General features: G+C 33.7%; 1 protein-coding gene and 1 long non-coding RNA gene across 3 annotated transcripts; one reads left to right on the forward strand and one right to left on the reverse strand.

The window, feature by feature from the left end:
• Window positions 1–93: 93 nt before the first annotated feature.
• LOC100377023 (tRNA wybutosine-synthesizing protein 5-like) lies at window positions 94–15,431 on the reverse strand. Of its 2 annotated transcripts, XM_085495629.1 has the most exons (11): window positions 15,267–15,431; window positions 15,070–15,142; window positions 11,582–12,140; window positions 9,920–10,039; window positions 8,890–9,049; window positions 5,084–5,288; window positions 4,188–4,260; window positions 2,745–2,798; window positions 1,983–2,146; window positions 1,722–1,833; window positions 94–1,406 (listed from the first exon to the last, which is right to left on the reverse strand). In XM_085495629.1, exons 3-11 carry the CDS (start codon window positions 12,083–12,085, stop codon window positions 1,242–1,244), a joined length of 1,557 nt encoding a protein of 518 aa, XP_085351755.1. In that variant the 5' UTR covers window positions 12,086–12,140; window positions 15,070–15,142; window positions 15,267–15,431; the 3' UTR covers window positions 94–1,241. The 2 variants fall into 2 exon arrangements, with proteins under 2 accessions (XP_085351755.1, XP_085351754.1); XM_085495628.1 differs by lacking the exon at window positions 15,070–15,142.
• Window positions 15,432–15,539: 108 nt separating this feature from the next.
• On the forward strand, window positions 15,540–15,996 carry LOC146729203 (uncharacterized). The gene is made up of 2 exons (XR_014928286.1): window positions 15,540–15,703; window positions 15,828–15,996. It is a non-coding gene; the product is annotated as an uncharacterized LOC146729203 (long non-coding RNA).
• The last annotated feature ends 1,790 nt before the right edge of the window (window positions 15,997–17,786 follow it).

The raw sequence follows: 17,786 nt of genomic DNA on the forward strand, positions 1-17,786 counted from the left end.
AAATGACTGTATTTATACTATGATATACAAAGGATAAGTACGAAAGTGCATTCTTCATAAACACAAGAAAGAAAATAACCACCAGTTGGACAATTTGAATTGCGAAAACACATGATGTGCATCAGCAAATCTGCATGTTTAATTAACATACCAAATCTACAGAAAAGTGGTCATTGCATAATAGAATGTGTGGCCATGTACCATAATCTTGTGCTTGGGAGTAAAAGTACATTAAGTTTATGTCAACACAATCAGCTCAGTCAAAAGCATTATAATCGTGTCTTATAATCATGTCTCAGCAAATTTTCAAAGCACTTTATTTGTGTTCGATTTTATAACAATATACAGAATAGGTTCAAGCTATTGTCCCAATGAATAAATAAATCAAAGAAAATATTGATATAGCAGATATTTTTTTATATAATGTCAATTTGATCAGACATGTTTCAGATAATGCTGAAGATAGAATTATCAGTAAAACTGCAAACTCTTTTACGATCATTTCTTATTGGTTAAATAAACACTGTATATGGGGGAAACAAAATGGCCACCAAACCATCACAATGTACATTAGTAATCTTGCATGTTCAACCAACATACCAAATCTGAAGAAAGTATTTATGTTGGTCAAAAACTGTTCAATCAGAAAAAAAAACTTGACAAGCACATGTCACTGTACAAACTTCGAACCAAATCATTTAAAGCTTGTCTGAGAATGACTCTGGAGCTGTAAAAACAAGAAACATAATGGCCACCAGTCGACCATTTTGAATCATAAAAATTTGCATGGTCAACCAGCATACCAAATTTGAGTGCATCCTTTAAAAAAATGGCTGTCAATTTACTATTTTTAATCAAAATATACCAAAAATGTATTTACATTAAAGTTTGAAATAACTTAGAATAAGTTTGTAATTTGCTATACATTATTTTAACTCATATGATGTTTTATGAATTACATCAAAACTATATAATACAATACATGGTGAGAAAATCAATATTAGGTGGTTACCATATATTCCCTTATGTTAATTATTTCAATTATTCTATAGCAGCAATTAGTGCTATACTAACATTTTCAAGAATTGTAAATTACTAAAATTCAAAGTAACATGTGACAATACAAACACTGGTAAACCCAAACATTGAATCTTATTCTCTTTTACATAACAAAATAATCTCTGTACCCTGCAACTATATTATAATTCAAAACAATAATTATGCTAACTTCACATTATGAATTATTCTAGCTCTCCATGTTTTTTCAAATGTTCAAACCACAAATGCTCAACAGTTGGATCATGGTGTCTTGCTGTCTTAAACTTCTCCACAGCTTTACCAATGTTTTTCTGTACCATCTCCATGGTAACCAATCCTGTCTCATCAGCACCCAGACCAGTCAAAATCTAAAAATATTAAACATAATTACCTGAATTTCTCAAAATTTCCAGAATCACTAAACAAATGGATCAAAGCAGCTATGATTCAAACTGCACTTGAGACAGTTTCAACTTCAAATATTAACACCAGTGGTAGCATAGTTTTAGAGAAGAAATAATGCCTCCATGGAAAGTATGTCTTTGTATGATTGCTATAACCAGTACTACTTTTTGGCACATTGCTCTTGTTGTAAGAGTCCGCTAACAAGATTGTTCTTACGATGGGCTTGGATAACTACAATTAACTTCCTCCTAGCCAGAATTCAATTATTGGTAACTCACCTCTTTAGCTTTTTCAGGAGTTCCACCAATATCAGTTACATATCTATTTATGAACTCATCGCCATGGAAACCAGGGTCTGGTCCAATTGTCGCCAAATGTGTAGCCAGTTTACTTTAACAAAACAAGAAGGAACAAATAAAATGCATGGCAAAGTTCAGACTATGCAACAAAAACATGTGTGATGATCAGATGGTGCAATGTAGCTGAATAAACATATAAGAATAAGAAGTATTTTGTAAGATAATTTGTGCACAACTTACATAATATCATTGGCTGCAATGTGACTGTATTCAAACTCAACAGTATTGGATACATCAGTTGGGTCAAAAGTCAATAAAAGTTTTTTCAGCATATCTATTGATAATTCTTTGACTTCACCAACGGTTACATACCCTCTACCATTAGGATCAAGTATGTCACAGAACTGGGAAGAAAATCAAACATAATTAACTTTTGAATTTTGAAAAAAACATCAATAAAAAAAGAAAAACTACAAAATCAATAATTACAGCAAAATAGTATTGTTTAAATGAAAAAACAAAGCAAATAAAATACTGATGTGTTCATTTCTCCTGTAAAATAAACCTGTGACTTGTAAATGATATTGATAAAATACAAACTCATCACTTCTTTTATGTCTTGCAATGGTAGTAACACTGTGATGTCATATTTTTATGTTTTTATCAAGCAGCATGTGAGCATGTGATAACAAATGTTGTTCACTATTCTGCACTAGTATGGGACCTGCCGTGACAGGGTTGTCCGTCAGTTGTTTTACTGACAAAGATCAAAACGGAACTAGCTAACAATGTCTTTATTTTATTTTCAGTCACTGCGTACACCCACTTGTCTAAAACGTAAACAACTGCAACAGCATATGCAAACACAAATCCATAAAATACTGTACATTACATATTTGTTTGTATAAATGTGTGTGTATTACTATGGCAACCTGATTGCATCCCAAATTAGCAATGTTTGTCATCAACAATTACAAATACATGATATTTTGTTCAGATTACCTGGTGCCTTATATTATCACAGTAATCTGCTGTATCCTCATCTTCATCTTCAAACTACAAATATAAATTAAATGAAAGTGATTCAAATGCTATTAAATACACAGGTTACAAGTGCCAAGAACATTACCAACCTTCCAAAGATGCAAGCACATGCACTATAAATGCAAATACATGCACTATAAATGATTAGATAGAATTTAATTGATTTCACAGTTATTCAGTGTAACTTATTTATACAATTGTAGAGGGGGAAATATTTATTGAGTTTAATTTTAAGAAATTTGATGTTGCAAAAATATTCACTATGCTTTAAATTCAGATTGTGAAGGATAATTGTGAAGCATTACATTTATTTAGTACATTTAGTGAATTTAGTACATTTAGCTATCAACGAAATAAGCAAAAAAAACCAACATATTATGACTTATCGAGTAAGCACACACAAGTATTTTACCATTTTGACATTTTCTGTAAATTTCTTTAATTTCAATTATATTTTGCATCAAATATATTCACACTGTTTAGTATATATATTTTTCAACTCAAGGTTTAAAAAAAAAGTGTAATACAGTTTGTTAATTGTTGGTAATAGTAATGACAAACAGTAAGTAGTAAAAGTGTAAAAAGGGGCAATGGCAGTGAAATGTTAAAAGAAAGAAGGGTAGAAGAGTCGAAGAAGACAAAATCTGATTATGGTAATGAAAGGATCAAAGGTGACAAGGGAGAAATAAAAGGTAAATGCTTGGGGTCAAAGGTTTATATTAATAGTGCATCATCAAAGTATACCAAAAATTGACATTGACATCCCTCTCATATAATATTTACTTTTGTATTAATCAAAATATTGAACTTGTTTTTGTACTATCTAGGATCACAATTGTTAATTCATGAAAAAATGAATTATTATTCATATAATTAGTACAATTGCACGAAATCTGTTTTATTGTATGTGCGTCCTAAAAATTCTGATAGGATGTTTAGCAGGGCTATTTGATATGCAATTTCAGTCAGGGAAACTAATCAATTTCTTTCTAAACACCGTAATTGTAATTACAACAAGTCAATTAACATTGTCGTTGGAATCTTTTTGTCTGAATTGATATTTGAGAACACCAAAGAAGGAAGGATGTTAAGAAAATTTCATTAAAACAAAAAACACAAATTGAAATGAATATGAAAACATTATTATCAGTCAACGACTGTTGAAAATAAACCAAAATAGCTTCAGGCAGTCCAATGCCACGAGTCAGGCAGGTGGGCAGTGTGTACTTGTTTGCACTACTGAGTCTGCAGTCCACCATAAGAGTCATATTAATCAATGTGCCACTCATCAGTTTGAATTACCATATCCAAATATGGTAAATACATCTGATTAACATAAAGTAAAAATGATTAGTTTGCCTTAAAGATGATGAATCATGACATTAACAAAAGCACACCAACCTGTATGAAATGTTTGGTGAATTTATCTAACCAGATTTGTCCATTTTTATCAGCAGATGTCAATAAAACCGTTCTAGAGTGAAAATGATATCAATTAGTACAGATGATGTGATCTGATTAAAAGAATTGACGTAACATTTGGGGTATTGCTCATTTCAAATCATGAACTGACAAATCATTGTCACTTGTGGTACATACATCTAGGAAAGTCAGTCATGTAATATTTACTGTCATGTGACACTCGGTCATATGATTCATACAGTCACATTATATTTAGTTGTGGTATTTAAAGGGCAGTGCTGCATCGTGCTTGATATGGGACCCATAGCGACATATATTATGTGTATAAAATACATCATTTGTTTAAATGAACCACGGCAATGTGATAGTCATTTAATCGTATTTAAATATGTGGATGTTAGAGTCACATGATATTGTGACATTTAGTCATGTGATACTACGATACATACATATTTTAGTCATGTGGTCATTACAGTCACATGATACTAGGTCAGTTAACAATGTCTTTCATAGTAGCATTTCTATGGGATTGACGTACTAAAATGAATGGGTTCAATTATCAGTGTTCACTGATGACATCAGTGACTGGCCCTCTAGAGGTGAATTGACGCCTGGCAAAGCGGCCGTTTGTTGTCTGCTTCACAGCCCATTTTATACCCGATATTTAGGGCATTTCGCAGCACATACAAGTTATTTTTATCGACAGAATCCATTCATAGATCTCAAATTTCATGTACAGAGTGTCAAAAGCCATATCTCTGCTCCCCTTTAAATTCATGATATTTAGGGGCTAGACTGACATAGTGACGTAGGATCCATGATATCACAGACTTAAAAATCTCAAACAAAGAATATTTTGGATGTACATCACTTACTTGAGAACATAAATATCCATATGTCCCTGTTGTAAATCATTATAACCATCAAATTTCCACAACACATCTACTTCACTCATCGGTTTGAACTCCAGATCTTTATTGCAATCAGCGCCTTCAAATGGATGACTTTTGGTGAAAAATGAAAACCATATTGCAACGGCTGAATTCATAAGACCATTTGAACGAACTTGATGAAGATAACCTTGTGAGAGAAAAAAATGAATTGTTACAATATGTCATGACAGACAGACAGACAGACAGACAGACAGACAGACAGACAGACAGACAGACAGACAGACAGACAGACAGACAGACCAAGATCTATGTACATAAATACTTACCTATGCACAGGACAACATTTTTGTAAAAAATAGCAAAAGTTTTTGAAAGAACACACATTTGGAATTCATTAGTAGGTGTACTCTGTGCCACAATAATGCATTCTTTTGATTGATTTGATTTATTACACCGGAAAAACAACAGAAAACAAACAATGTGAGAATGAAGAAAAAAATGATTTTTGAAATTTCCTGGTTTGGTCCATCGAAAATAGTTCTTCTGAACTAATCTAGTCCAAAGAACCAACTTATTGTATGATATTATGGTAATAAAACTGGTTAAATGATTAAATAATGATTAGAACAATTCAATTAAAATGGAGTTAGGTAGGTAGGACATCCAAGAACAGTATTATACAACTTTTAGAAGGAGGAAATAAAAGAAAATAACAAATCTGATGTGTAAAAAACATATTGATAAAGTAAAAGGTTTAATTCTGTAGTAGGTAATGCTTTAATGTGTTTTTGAAGTGTGTTCTATTATGGGATATTTTAAGGGAGGCTGGGAGTGAGTTCCAATGTTTAACAGATGCAAATTTTAGATTATGCTGAGAAATGGTCAGGTTAACTTTTGGAATTGCAAGATTGCTTTGCAATATTGACCTGGTCGGATAGCTATGAGACAGAGCATCAAAGTAGTGACTCAGATTATTGGCAAAGCGATTATGTTTAAGGTCAAATATAAATAGACAAGTGTGAAGTTTGCAAAGTTTATAAATATCTAGTATGCCGAGTTGATGAAAGATATGTGCAGAAGATGCAAACAAGTCTGAAAATGTGATTAGTCTAACTCAATTATTGATTAGTCTAGTAATTTAAATTCAGACAATGTAATTTATAATGTATTACAATATATTATATTCATTTATTTATTTCCTAATGTTATGTAAATTCTTATTTTTACTATCCCCTTTGCCTTTTTATACTTTTTGTATTCAACTCCTCGGTAGAAAGGTATAAACCCAAGATGATATCACATTTCGATGAAGCCTAATATTTTTAAATTCTCAGCCTCATTACAATCAATTGTGTAATATACAACTACACTTCACAATTTGCTGCATTTTTCTCCATTTTGTCCATCAGTTAATACAGAAATGAACCATTATGATATGAAATTAAATAAAGAGAGAACCCAAGTTCTACAGTGCATGCAACATTTTGAACAATTAGATATGAATAAATTGCAGAGATCGAATCAGCAAATCTGTGTTCATTTTCTATCTTTATTAATCTTAATATTGATTGATTTACAATAAGTACAATTTTCATACTATTAAGTTATGTATAATACATTGTTGGCACAAAATTTGAATGTTCACAGCAAGACAACTGTAGCATTTAAAGTAAAGTTGAAGGGCGGCGATCGTCGTGCCACGTTCTGCTCGATATGGGACTTAAACCGACATATACAATGTGTGTAAAATACACAAAATTCAAACACGCGCTGTGTGACAACCACTGTCCTTTAAACTAAACTTTTGCACCCATTTATTCCTTGTTTTTGTATGATGATTTTTGTTTAATGCTACATGACCATGTTGCATTATGGGTAATCTACAATATACTTACTGCTGGGCATATAAATACATGCAATCACCTTTATAATTAGTGTTCAAAAAAAGTGTTCAATGTCACATGACCATGTTGCATTATGAGTAATCTACAATATACTTACTGCTGGGCATATAAATACATGCAATCACCTTTATAATTAGTGTTCAAAAAAAGTGTTCAATGTCACATGACCATGTTGCATTATGGGTAATCTACAATATACTTACTGCTGGGCATATAAATACATGCAATCACCTTTATAATTAGTGTTCAAAAAAAGTGTTCAATGTCACATGACCATGTTGCATTATGGGTAATCTACAATATACTTACTGCTGGGCATATAAATACATGCAATCACCTTTATAATTAGTGTTCAAAAAAAGTGTTCAATGTCACATGACCATGTTGCATTATTGGTAATCTACAATATACTTACTGCTGGGCATATAAATACATGCAATCACCTTTATAATTAGTGTTCAAAAAAAGTGTTCAATGTCACATGACCATGTTGCATTATTGGTAATCTACAATATACTTACCGCTGGGCATATAAATACATGCAATCACCTTTATAATTAGTGTTCAAAAGAAGTGTTCAATGTTACATGACCATGTTGCATTATTGGTAAACTACAATATACTTACTGCTGGACATATAAATACAGTGGCCCCTCGCTAAGTCGCGCCTCGGTAAGTCGCGATTCGGCTAAGTCGCGGGTACTTGGATGGCTCCCAAAATTTCTATTGTGTTTTGACAGCAATTTTGAAGTACAAAGACTAATGTTTCGTGGCATAGTGTTTTTAACTAACCGTTAAAGAGACAACTTAACACCCACTGTCCGTCAATTGCTGAGATGCAATGGGTGACGGCGGCCTTACTCAAGGTGTCAACAGGGGTGTCGAGTAGTGACCGTACGTACTTCTTGGCCGGTCCCATTTTGGTATACCTCTACAAAAACTCGCTACAATGAGTTGAATTCATAGAATTCTGATCTCTATTTCTCAATTGAGCAGCATGTCAAAGCGAAAGCTATACAGCCTGTTCGTACGCCATAAACTCACGGCGATCGACCGTGTCAAACCAAGTTAAGGGTTGCACGTGGTTGAGCCCACTATTCGTGGGTGGGTAAAAAATGAAAAGTAAATTTGTTTTCAAAGTTGACCAAGAGGCGGGACTGAACAGAAAAACAAGCGAAAGTGTCCGACAATGATGACACCGATAAAGCTGTTTACGTTTCTTTAAGAACGGTCTCCCGGAACTCCACTATCTGGTCCCATCACCCAATGCAAAGCATACAACTCAGATATGACGACTTTGAATTTGAGGCCAGTTCAGGGTGGTTCTTGCGATGGCAAAGAAGACACGCTATCGACACACGCAGTCTCAATCCAAGGCGAAGCTCGATCTGGGAACATTGACGCTGTCGGAACTTTTCCCGAAAAACTGAGAGAAATTATCTATGAAGGTGGTTATTTTGACGAACATGTTTATAATTGCGATGAAACTGGTTTATGTTGGAAGCTGTTACCGTCGAAGTCGCAAGCAACAGCAAGCGGCCCACATAATATCAGACACAAACAAAATAATCAACGCAATGTTTACAGCAAACATAATCATGATTTTATTCGAATACTGCCTGACACATGTGATGATACATCAATTAACTAAACCGAGGGTTTATATGTGCTTTTTATATGTTTTTCAATGCACGACCTCCCTCTTTCACGACGTCCCTCGGTAAGTCGCGGCCCTCGATAAGTCGCGGTTTTTGCTTGGATCCCAACACCCGCGACTTAGCGAGGGGCCACTGTACATGCAATCACCTTTATAATTAGTGTTCAAAAGAAGTGTTCAATGTCACATGACCATGTTGCATTATGGGTAATTTACAATATACTTACCGCTGGGCATATAAATACAATCCCCTTTATTTAGCGTCAGAATGGCGTACTTGACTTGCTGAATTTTTGGATATTTTATCAAATCCACAGCATCCACGTCGATCAAAGAGTATCCACCGAACTCTTCCAAAGAACTTGGTGATAAATATATCAAATCAGTCTAAGACAAAGATATTAATAAGATATTAATAATGATGTAATATTTTAATATTATCACCCCCCCTCCCAACAAAAATTTACATCATAATTGCCCAAGATCATAATAGGCATTTATTGCTTGCTGAAAAAAAATTGTTTCTATGGCAACTGTTTTTTTATTTATTTATTTTTTTAGGATAATTATGAACACGGTCATGTTATGGTTATCTAAGACCATATGTGTTATCATTGTTGCCTATACATTGTATGTGATAGCTTTAACACAGGGACAAATGGTCTGGGGTATGTTATGGTGTTTTGAAACATTAAAAAATGTTTCAAATTCAAAAAACACAGAATAAAATAAGCTGTTCATAGTCCACAAATAGTTAGAAATAAATTTGTGTTAAAAAAAATAAAATAACAATTTCCTGCAGTTTAGGTGTTGTTTGTCACAATATGTCTATTCTATTACTGTACCCATGTGTGGTTATTTAAAACCACTAATACCAGATTAACTCGGTATTATTTAAATGAGGGCTCTTCATGAATTGCACCATGGAATGAAGGAATAGTATTTTTTTAAACAACTAATTATTCTATTGTTTTTCCAGTAAAAAAAGAAACTGAAAAATAATCCAATAAACAACCCTTAAAGCGGGAGGGTTGTCGTCTACGCACGCGTTGGAATTGAGTCCCAAGCGACGATAACAACGCACACTAAAAATGCAAAGGTTCATAGGTAGACACTTGTTTGTGAACAATGACACGCTATGACCATCTGACGCATGCGCAGGTGACGACTCCCCCACTTTAAATATTTAAGTGTAAACTTTTTAATTTGAAGAAATTATGTTCGGCAGCTAAAAAAAAAATGATGACTGATTTTTACCTGATCAGGGTGTACTAGTATCCATTTTTTTGTTCCGTTGAAGACACAATGAATATTCTCATATGGATCCTGATGAACTAATGTTTTGCCGCCACCAGCACTCAAAAATAAATGAACTTCCTGGGGAAAAAATGAAAGAAAGGTGTGGTCATTGCGTTCTAGTGTTGTGTATGCGTTGAACGAGTCACATAGGACATCTCAACACGTTGAGGGACGGTACATAGGACGACAGCATGAATGACAAAAACTATTCTGTTACATTCTGAATATCAGACTCTAGGTCGAATAAAAGAAAGTATAATTTAAAAGGAATCTGATTAAAATGTGATGTAGTTATAAGTTCAAATATGATTATTTTTTGTTTAATATAATAACTCATTTTTTGTTTTACTTGCAGTTTTTCATATATTGTACCTTGCTTGCCTTGACTATCAGTTATATTAGTTAGTACTGTTAACTATTAGTTAAGATGACCAAGTTACCAGTAAAGTAATACTAATAAATAAAGAAAGAAAAATAGGAATAAATGAAATATGGAAATTAAAGTGAATTTGTTTATGGATATTTACAAAACATTTATCCCGAATGATCTTCATTCATCCAAATTTAAAGAAAATGCTTTCATTGGTCATAGAAAAAATCATTTTGTAGAACTCATTGCTCATTACCCATGAGCCTTTGCAGTTTTTCCTCAATCACTGACCGATTCACTGCCATGAATGCAAAAGATAGATTCCAACTTCACACTTTATAACATACTGTACTGAACTGAGTAAGGAATAAATAAAACACCAGTAATTTGTTGTATTCAAGATGAAATTGGCACACTGAGATTATTTTACACAACTTTATAGTGATGGGAATATTATGCATGATGATATGAATATGCGAGAACAGTGGAAAAATGTTATCCAATTAGAGCTAAAGTCATTACTAACATTCAGATTGAAAAACATTGAAATATTATTGTTAAGCATATATTTTCCACAAAATCATTTGTAACGCATAAAACATTTTTGAAATACATAGTTTGAAAAATAATGATTTTAATGTTAATTATCTGCCCCAAAACTTCACTGTCTGTGTTGTACATGTAGATCATAAAACTTTATAAACAAATGGTAATATTAAGGAACCAATAATTTGTTGACAAAATCACTAATTTTGTGAACTTAATATATTTTTGTTTACATTAGGAAAATTTTCGATATACAGGAAAGTATTAAAGTCAGCTGAGTTTGAAGATCATTTACATTAATTTGGACTTAATTAACATATTAAGTTATTTCAATCCAGAATAACGATACACCAAAAGAAATGCCCCAGTTTCCTATCTACTGTAAAATATTTTTTTTTGCTTGGAATTAATTTTTGATGAAGAAATGATTCAATGAAAATAAAATCCAGCGAATATACCTTTTTTCCTATATTTTACTTTTTACTTTACTTTTCAAAAATCAGTGAAAATAAATTCCATACAAAACACCCAAAATGTCTTTTCAGTGAAAATTAATTCCAGCTAAAATAAATTATTTTACAGTAAGTTCTATGATATTAATGATAAAATATTAATATTAAATAAAACTTTTTCTTTACTCTTGCAGTTTCTAGCTTGATTGTCCTACAGAAAAAATTAAAAAAGCACTATGTGAACTACATTACCTGTATTCCATTGGTAAATGTCCCGCACAACAAACATGGCGGTATTGATACGTCTCTTTCCATTGGTCCGGGCACTTGTGATATTATATAACCATCAATATTCTGATAGTTTTCAATAAAATGTTTGACTGTATCTCGTCCGAGCAGACCACCTTCCCCTGGGGGTATATCTTTGTTTCCCTCATGTCTGGCTTCTAAACGAACTGTTAAATCCCCATACTCATTTATTAAATATTCTTCCGTCCACTCGTGGTATGCCCTGGATTGTTTTGCAGCTCCTCGGAAAACTACCGGTTTTTGTGGTTTTACATAATTCTCATAAAATTTGAGTGAATTTGGAACAGTATCCAATTCGTCAGTGATGACTGATGGGTCTGCGTGTGAGCCGAATGGTTGTAGATGTCCTCTGGGTGTCTTGGTGTCAACCAAACATTGAAAGGAACCAATCAGGACACAGATGGCGAAGAAAGGAAATAAAATCTGGTTCAGGTTCATCATCTCCATGACAAGAACAGATGTCTCTTGAAATTTCTTGAACCTCTTACATGTTGCTTTACATCTAAAAGAATTAACGTTAATTAATGTTACAGCAAGTCTCAGAAGTATTGGGGCAGCCAATTTGCAAACTCGTTAGTGAATTGGCTAACTGCTTGGGTTTTGACTAAATGGTTAGCTATGGAATCTCCCTGGCGCCGGTTTGTGATCGCGTCCACTCTTGGCGAGTCTATATTGCATTAGGGGACATGCAATGTTTTTACGCATCCTCAGGCTGGTACATGTCTGGATTCCCTCGAATGATTTGAGCCCGAAAATGGCCAGTCAGCTGGCGTGAAAATATTATAAATGCAATTAATCTACCGATATTTATTATATGAGGTTAACTAAATAGATAAATTGAGAAACTGTTTCCTACAAATCAGGGAGAAAATAACAAACTTTCACATCCAAACAATCCATTGGGGTAACATTAAGCCAACCGTTGAAAAAATCGACCTCATTCGTCGTTTTTGTGTGGACACGGAAGAGCATAGAACACTTTCCCTGGTATATTTGAAAGCAAAATTGCCATCCAACTAAAAGACCGTTGCCGAATAGCTCCTAAAGTATGAGGATCGTCCCCTACTGTTATATAGATTCTCCTTAAGCAGTTAGCCAATTCGCTAGCGAGTTTGCAAATTGGCTGCCCCAATACTTCTGAGACTTGCTGTAATGTTAATTATAGGACTTATTTTTTTACCAGGCAGTAACATACCAATAGTATTCAAAACTTATTGGTATTGATTTTTGAATACTTATGAATTCTTATCAATTGCATACATACAGTACGTTTTAGTGACAATTAATATTTTAAGGAACAAATTCCAAAGTACTGATAAGGAAAATGTGTGTTAACAGAATACTCATGGAATGCAAATACTCAGAATTTATAAATTCCCCAATAATTTGTACGGTACTTCTAGGTAATATAAGGATATTTCAAGAAAATGATGGTTGTAATAATAATAATAATAACGTTATTGAAATCGTATCCACAATGGGGTATTGATAAATACAATAAAGGTAATGTGTATAAAAATAATGACAAAGCAAAATTACAAATATAACTAAAACTACTTGAATACATAACAGTTAGAGAAAAGAAGATAATTTATAAAAAAGACATGTACAATATTGGTTGTATGTTAGTGGATTGTTGCCATTTTGGCAGTATTACCAGTATGACGCTACCATAGGTTCTTATGGCAGAGATGTTGTGCAATATCATAAATTGTAGCCAGGTGACATAAAATCATATATTGTGAAGGATGGGATACTTGTTGTTGCCCTCAATTATTTAAACAAGCAGCCTGTCGGCTGAGATAGCTCCGCTGTTAGCAATGCACATGGCAATTAAAGAACAGAAGATATCATTAGAAAATGAACAAATATGAGAGAGGTCCACATGTAGTACCTATATGTATAATATATCAAAGCAATTGGACTTGCGGTTTTCAACAAGAAGTCGAAAATATCACTTTTTACGAAAAATTACAAAAATATTCATCAAAATTAGAGAATTAAAGATATCATCATGAAATGAACAAATCTGAGAGAGGTCCACATGTAGTACCTATATAAGTAATATCAAAGCAATTGGACTTGCAGTTTTCAACAAGAAGTCGAAAATATCACTTTTTACCAAAAATTACAAAAATATTCACCGAAATTAGAGAATTAAAGATATCATTACAAAATGAACAAATCTGAGAGAGGTCCACATGTAGTACCTATATATGTAATATCAAAGCAATTGGACTTGCGGTTTTCAACAAGAAGTCGAAAATATCACTTTTTACCAAAAATTACAAAAATATTCACCAAAATTAGAGAATTAAAGATATCATTACAAAATGAACAAATCTGAGAGAGGTCCACATGTAGTACCTATATATGTAATATCAAAGCAATTGGACTTGCGGTTTTCAACAAGAGGTCGAAAATATCACTTTTTACCAAAAATTACAAAAATATTCACCAAAATTAGAGAATTGAAGATATCATTACAAAATGAACAAATCTGAGAGAGGTCGACATGTAGTACCTATATATGTAAATATCAAAGCAATTGGACTTGCGGTTTTCAACAAGAAGTCGAAAATATCACTTTTTACCAAAAATGACAAAAATATTCACCAAAATTAGAGAATTAAAGATATCATTACAAAATGAACAAATCTGAGAGAGGTCCACATGTAGTACCTATATATGTAATATCAAAGCAATTGCACTTGCGGTTTTCAACAAGAAGTCGAAAATATCACTTTTTACTAAAAATGACAAAAATATTCACCAAAATTAGAGAATTGAAGATATCATCATGAAATGAACAAATCTGAGAGAGGTCTACCCAAGGTACATATACACCAAGTATCAAAGCATTCAGGCTTGTAGTTTTCAAGAAGAAGTCGAAAAAGTAAAACATTGACACGGACGACGGACGACGACGACGGACGACGACGGACAATCACTCATATGATAAGCTCCGCTCGACAAAGTCGACAGCGGAGCTAAAAATCTGGGTTTAAAAAAAGTCTCAAAATCTCAAAAAATGCAATTGGAATGGAATTGTTCTAAAAACAGTGTTTTTTTGGAAAAAGAATGATATTTCATGGTACCATCATGGGACAATAACTCCATAATTTTACATAATATGAACGTTGTCATGCGATTTATGACCAATTTTCTCAAGAATTATGAGTAGGGTTCTACCTCAAAATTTCCGTCCCACGTTAAAATAGCCCAACCCGTATACATGTATTAACCATAAGTGATTGGTTTCGCCTCAAAGAATACGTATTTCCGGGTTTTAAAAACAGACAACACAAACACGTGAAGTACTATCAGTAATGTAACACTATTGCAGCATTGATGTATAATGATAGCAGTAACATGTGTCTAGTTACAAACAAAATGTTTTTCAGTATTGTCAGTCAGTTGCAGTACTTGACCTTGGTGGCGTGGATTGTTTAGTACTACGGTACTTTCATTTCCTACCACGACAAGTCCACAGTCACTTGGGGGCTGAAAATCAATAAATACTAATTTTCAATAAAAATCATCCGCTATACGTATATAAATAAACAAGTTGTGAAACACGGCACCGAGTAAATCGACACCCTGTCGGTTTCAAATGTCGATTTCTTACCTTAAAATGCGAAACAAAAATTTTAGAGGGGATCAGGTGTTACGTTAATAACCATTGTTCATAATTGCTAACTTGGTTTTATTCAAAACTGCACAAATCCCGCGTTTTCTGACGATATCCGACGATTTCATGAACGAAAATGGCCAGCAGCCAGAATCAAGGGGGATTCGCATAGAGTTCTGGGTAAATCAAGGAAATACTCGCTGTTACGGCACGCCTGATTGGCTGAAAATGAGTATGCGCACTTGATTTACCCATAACTCTGCGCGAATCCCCCTTGATTCTGGCTGCTGGCCATTTTCGATCATGAAATTGTCGGATATCACCAAAAAACTCGCGATTTGTGCCGTTTTGAATAAAACCAAGTTAGCGATTATGAACAATGGTTATTAACCTAACACCTGACCCCCTCTGCACTTTTTGTTTCGCATTTTAAGGTAAGAAATCGACATTTGAAACCGACAGGGTGTCGATTTACTCGGTGCCGTGTTTCACAACTTGTTTATTTATATACGTATAGCGGATGATTTTTATTGAAAATTAGTATTTATTGATTTTCAGCCCCCAAGTGACTGTGGACAAGTCGCCTGAAGTTCGGTCACTAATGGTTGTTGAAGTGAACTGATGTTCCACCAGATTGCTCAACATAGTCTAACCATGTGGAGCTAAAATTATTCATCGCAGACTTTAAATAAATAAGTAAACAAACAAATATAAACAATCGAGCTTACTTGTCACTATCCGCAGTCAGATAGGGGCGTGATATCGTCTTCAATAGGTCTCAATGGTAAACAAATTGTTCGACGTTGATGGCGCGCTTGCCAACCTAGAAGCAACTGAAATCTTTTAGTGGTCTTCGGTTGGCCATTAGAAACTCTGAATAGAGAAAAGGTGGATTTTTTGTCTGACAAAATTTGCAGTAAAAATTACAAAAAAAACTAATTATATATAAAATCTCGCACATATTTGTTAAAGTAAAGCCAAAATAATTTCCGAGTTTCCTCAAACGTTTCATTCTTCCGTGTGATGGCGCTGCAAATCAAGAGCAGTGGGTCATTGACACGCAGATCGACGCAAACCAACCAACCTGATATTGACCTGATAGGCCTGTACTGAATAGCGCCACCTGTGTTGAAACAATGGCAGTGGGCAATAGAACAATATAAACAAGTTAAAATGGTAGATATTAAAACAATAAACAAACTTATCCACACATTTGTAATGGCCCAGACAGTATGGCAAGAAACACTATGATTGGTGATATTGCCAAAGAGGAAATAAATTACATATTTTCTCTCTGTATCCTGTTTTTAGGGTCGAGTGGATTTAACGTTTTCTAGACCCAACTGTGACCGATCCTTGGAAAAAGATATTTCTTTATACCATACAGTCCACACGGGCAGCATAAAGTTCCAACAGCAAACACAGTCATTAGAAAACATTGTAGTTTGGAACAGTTCAACAATAAACATAAATGACACGAGTGTATGTTACTTGGACGTCATTTCCAAGGTATTATTTATATTGCTGACTTTTATGATGCTGGTGGGTACCCAAAAACTTTTCTTTTCAACGCACAGGGCTAACACAAACACATTTTCTCTATTATCAAGTATTACTTTCATCTCTGCCCGCAGAATGGAAGTCATGTAAATCATATTTAGACCAAAAGTACCAATTGGTATGTTTATTGGGAATAAGTTTGTTCATTTGGGTGGCATTATTATGTGGAGATTATGCTGATTGCTGGTTCTATCAATCGTTATTTGATGTTAGGGACAAGAATTCTATTAACTCCCATTGTCAGTTACATTAGAATCAAAACTTCGAGAATTCCAATGGAAGCTTATTAAAATCATAATATCTTGTATACTAATTCTATGTATTTCCGTATGAGACCTGTGCTCGTTACGTCAATGCTATGTACGTGTTGTAACATTGCCGAAGAAACAGTTTTATGCAAATGTAATTAATACATAAAGTCGTCATGGAATATTACATTTAGAAAATGAGGAATTTCACTTATTATTTCAGCAAAACAGGCAACTCTAGGTGACAATACCTTCTCAAAATTGCTGAACCATATCATATAAATTATTAAACAAACATGTAGCAGAGCAAATTAAAGATTAATCTGTCTACATTCAAAATGTTCTGGGGATGCATGCTATGCCAAACAACTGACGGCCTCTTCATTGTTAACACTATCTGTATGTTTGTTGTAATACAGAAGTGAATCTTATTTGAAGTGATACACGTCTTTGAATGAATAACAACAAAATTCAAGCGCCTTGTGTTCATCAAGTTTGTTCTTAACTATAATTAATTTCGGACAGTTTGTTGGCATGCCCCTGAGGTTGCAATATTTCAATTTATCTGGTGAAAATAAGAATGTGTTCGCTGTGGATGCACTCAGGGCACGAATACAACAAGTTTTCTCTAGCACATTTTCTTTCTGTTATTGACTGCAGTTGCTGCGTAAAAAGGTGTCCCAGTTAATCCATGAAATAACTGTCTTAG

Source organism: Saccoglossus kowalevskii, chromosome 22 (genome assembly GCF_978046115.1).
Source record: "Saccoglossus kowalevskii chromosome 22, keSacKowa6.1, whole genome shotgun sequence".
Classification (NCBI taxonomy): Eukaryota; Metazoa; Hemichordata; class Enteropneusta; family Harrimaniidae; genus Saccoglossus; species Saccoglossus kowalevskii.

Bases quoted from the DNA above. Each gene is read 5' to 3' on its own strand.
- LOC100377023 (XM_085495628.1), bottom strand. From the start codon at position 12,085: ATGGAGATGATGAACCTGAACCAGATTTTATTTCCTTTCTTCGCCATC. The intron at 10,040-11,581 runs GTAATGTAGTTC...TTTTTTCCCCAG, and splicing joins CATTTACCAATGGAATACAG to GAAGTTCATTTATTTTTGAG. The intron at 1,407-1,721 runs GTGAGTTACCAA...TAATATTTTTAG, and splicing joins CTCCTGAAAAAGCTAAAGAG to ATTTTGACTGGTCTGGGTGC.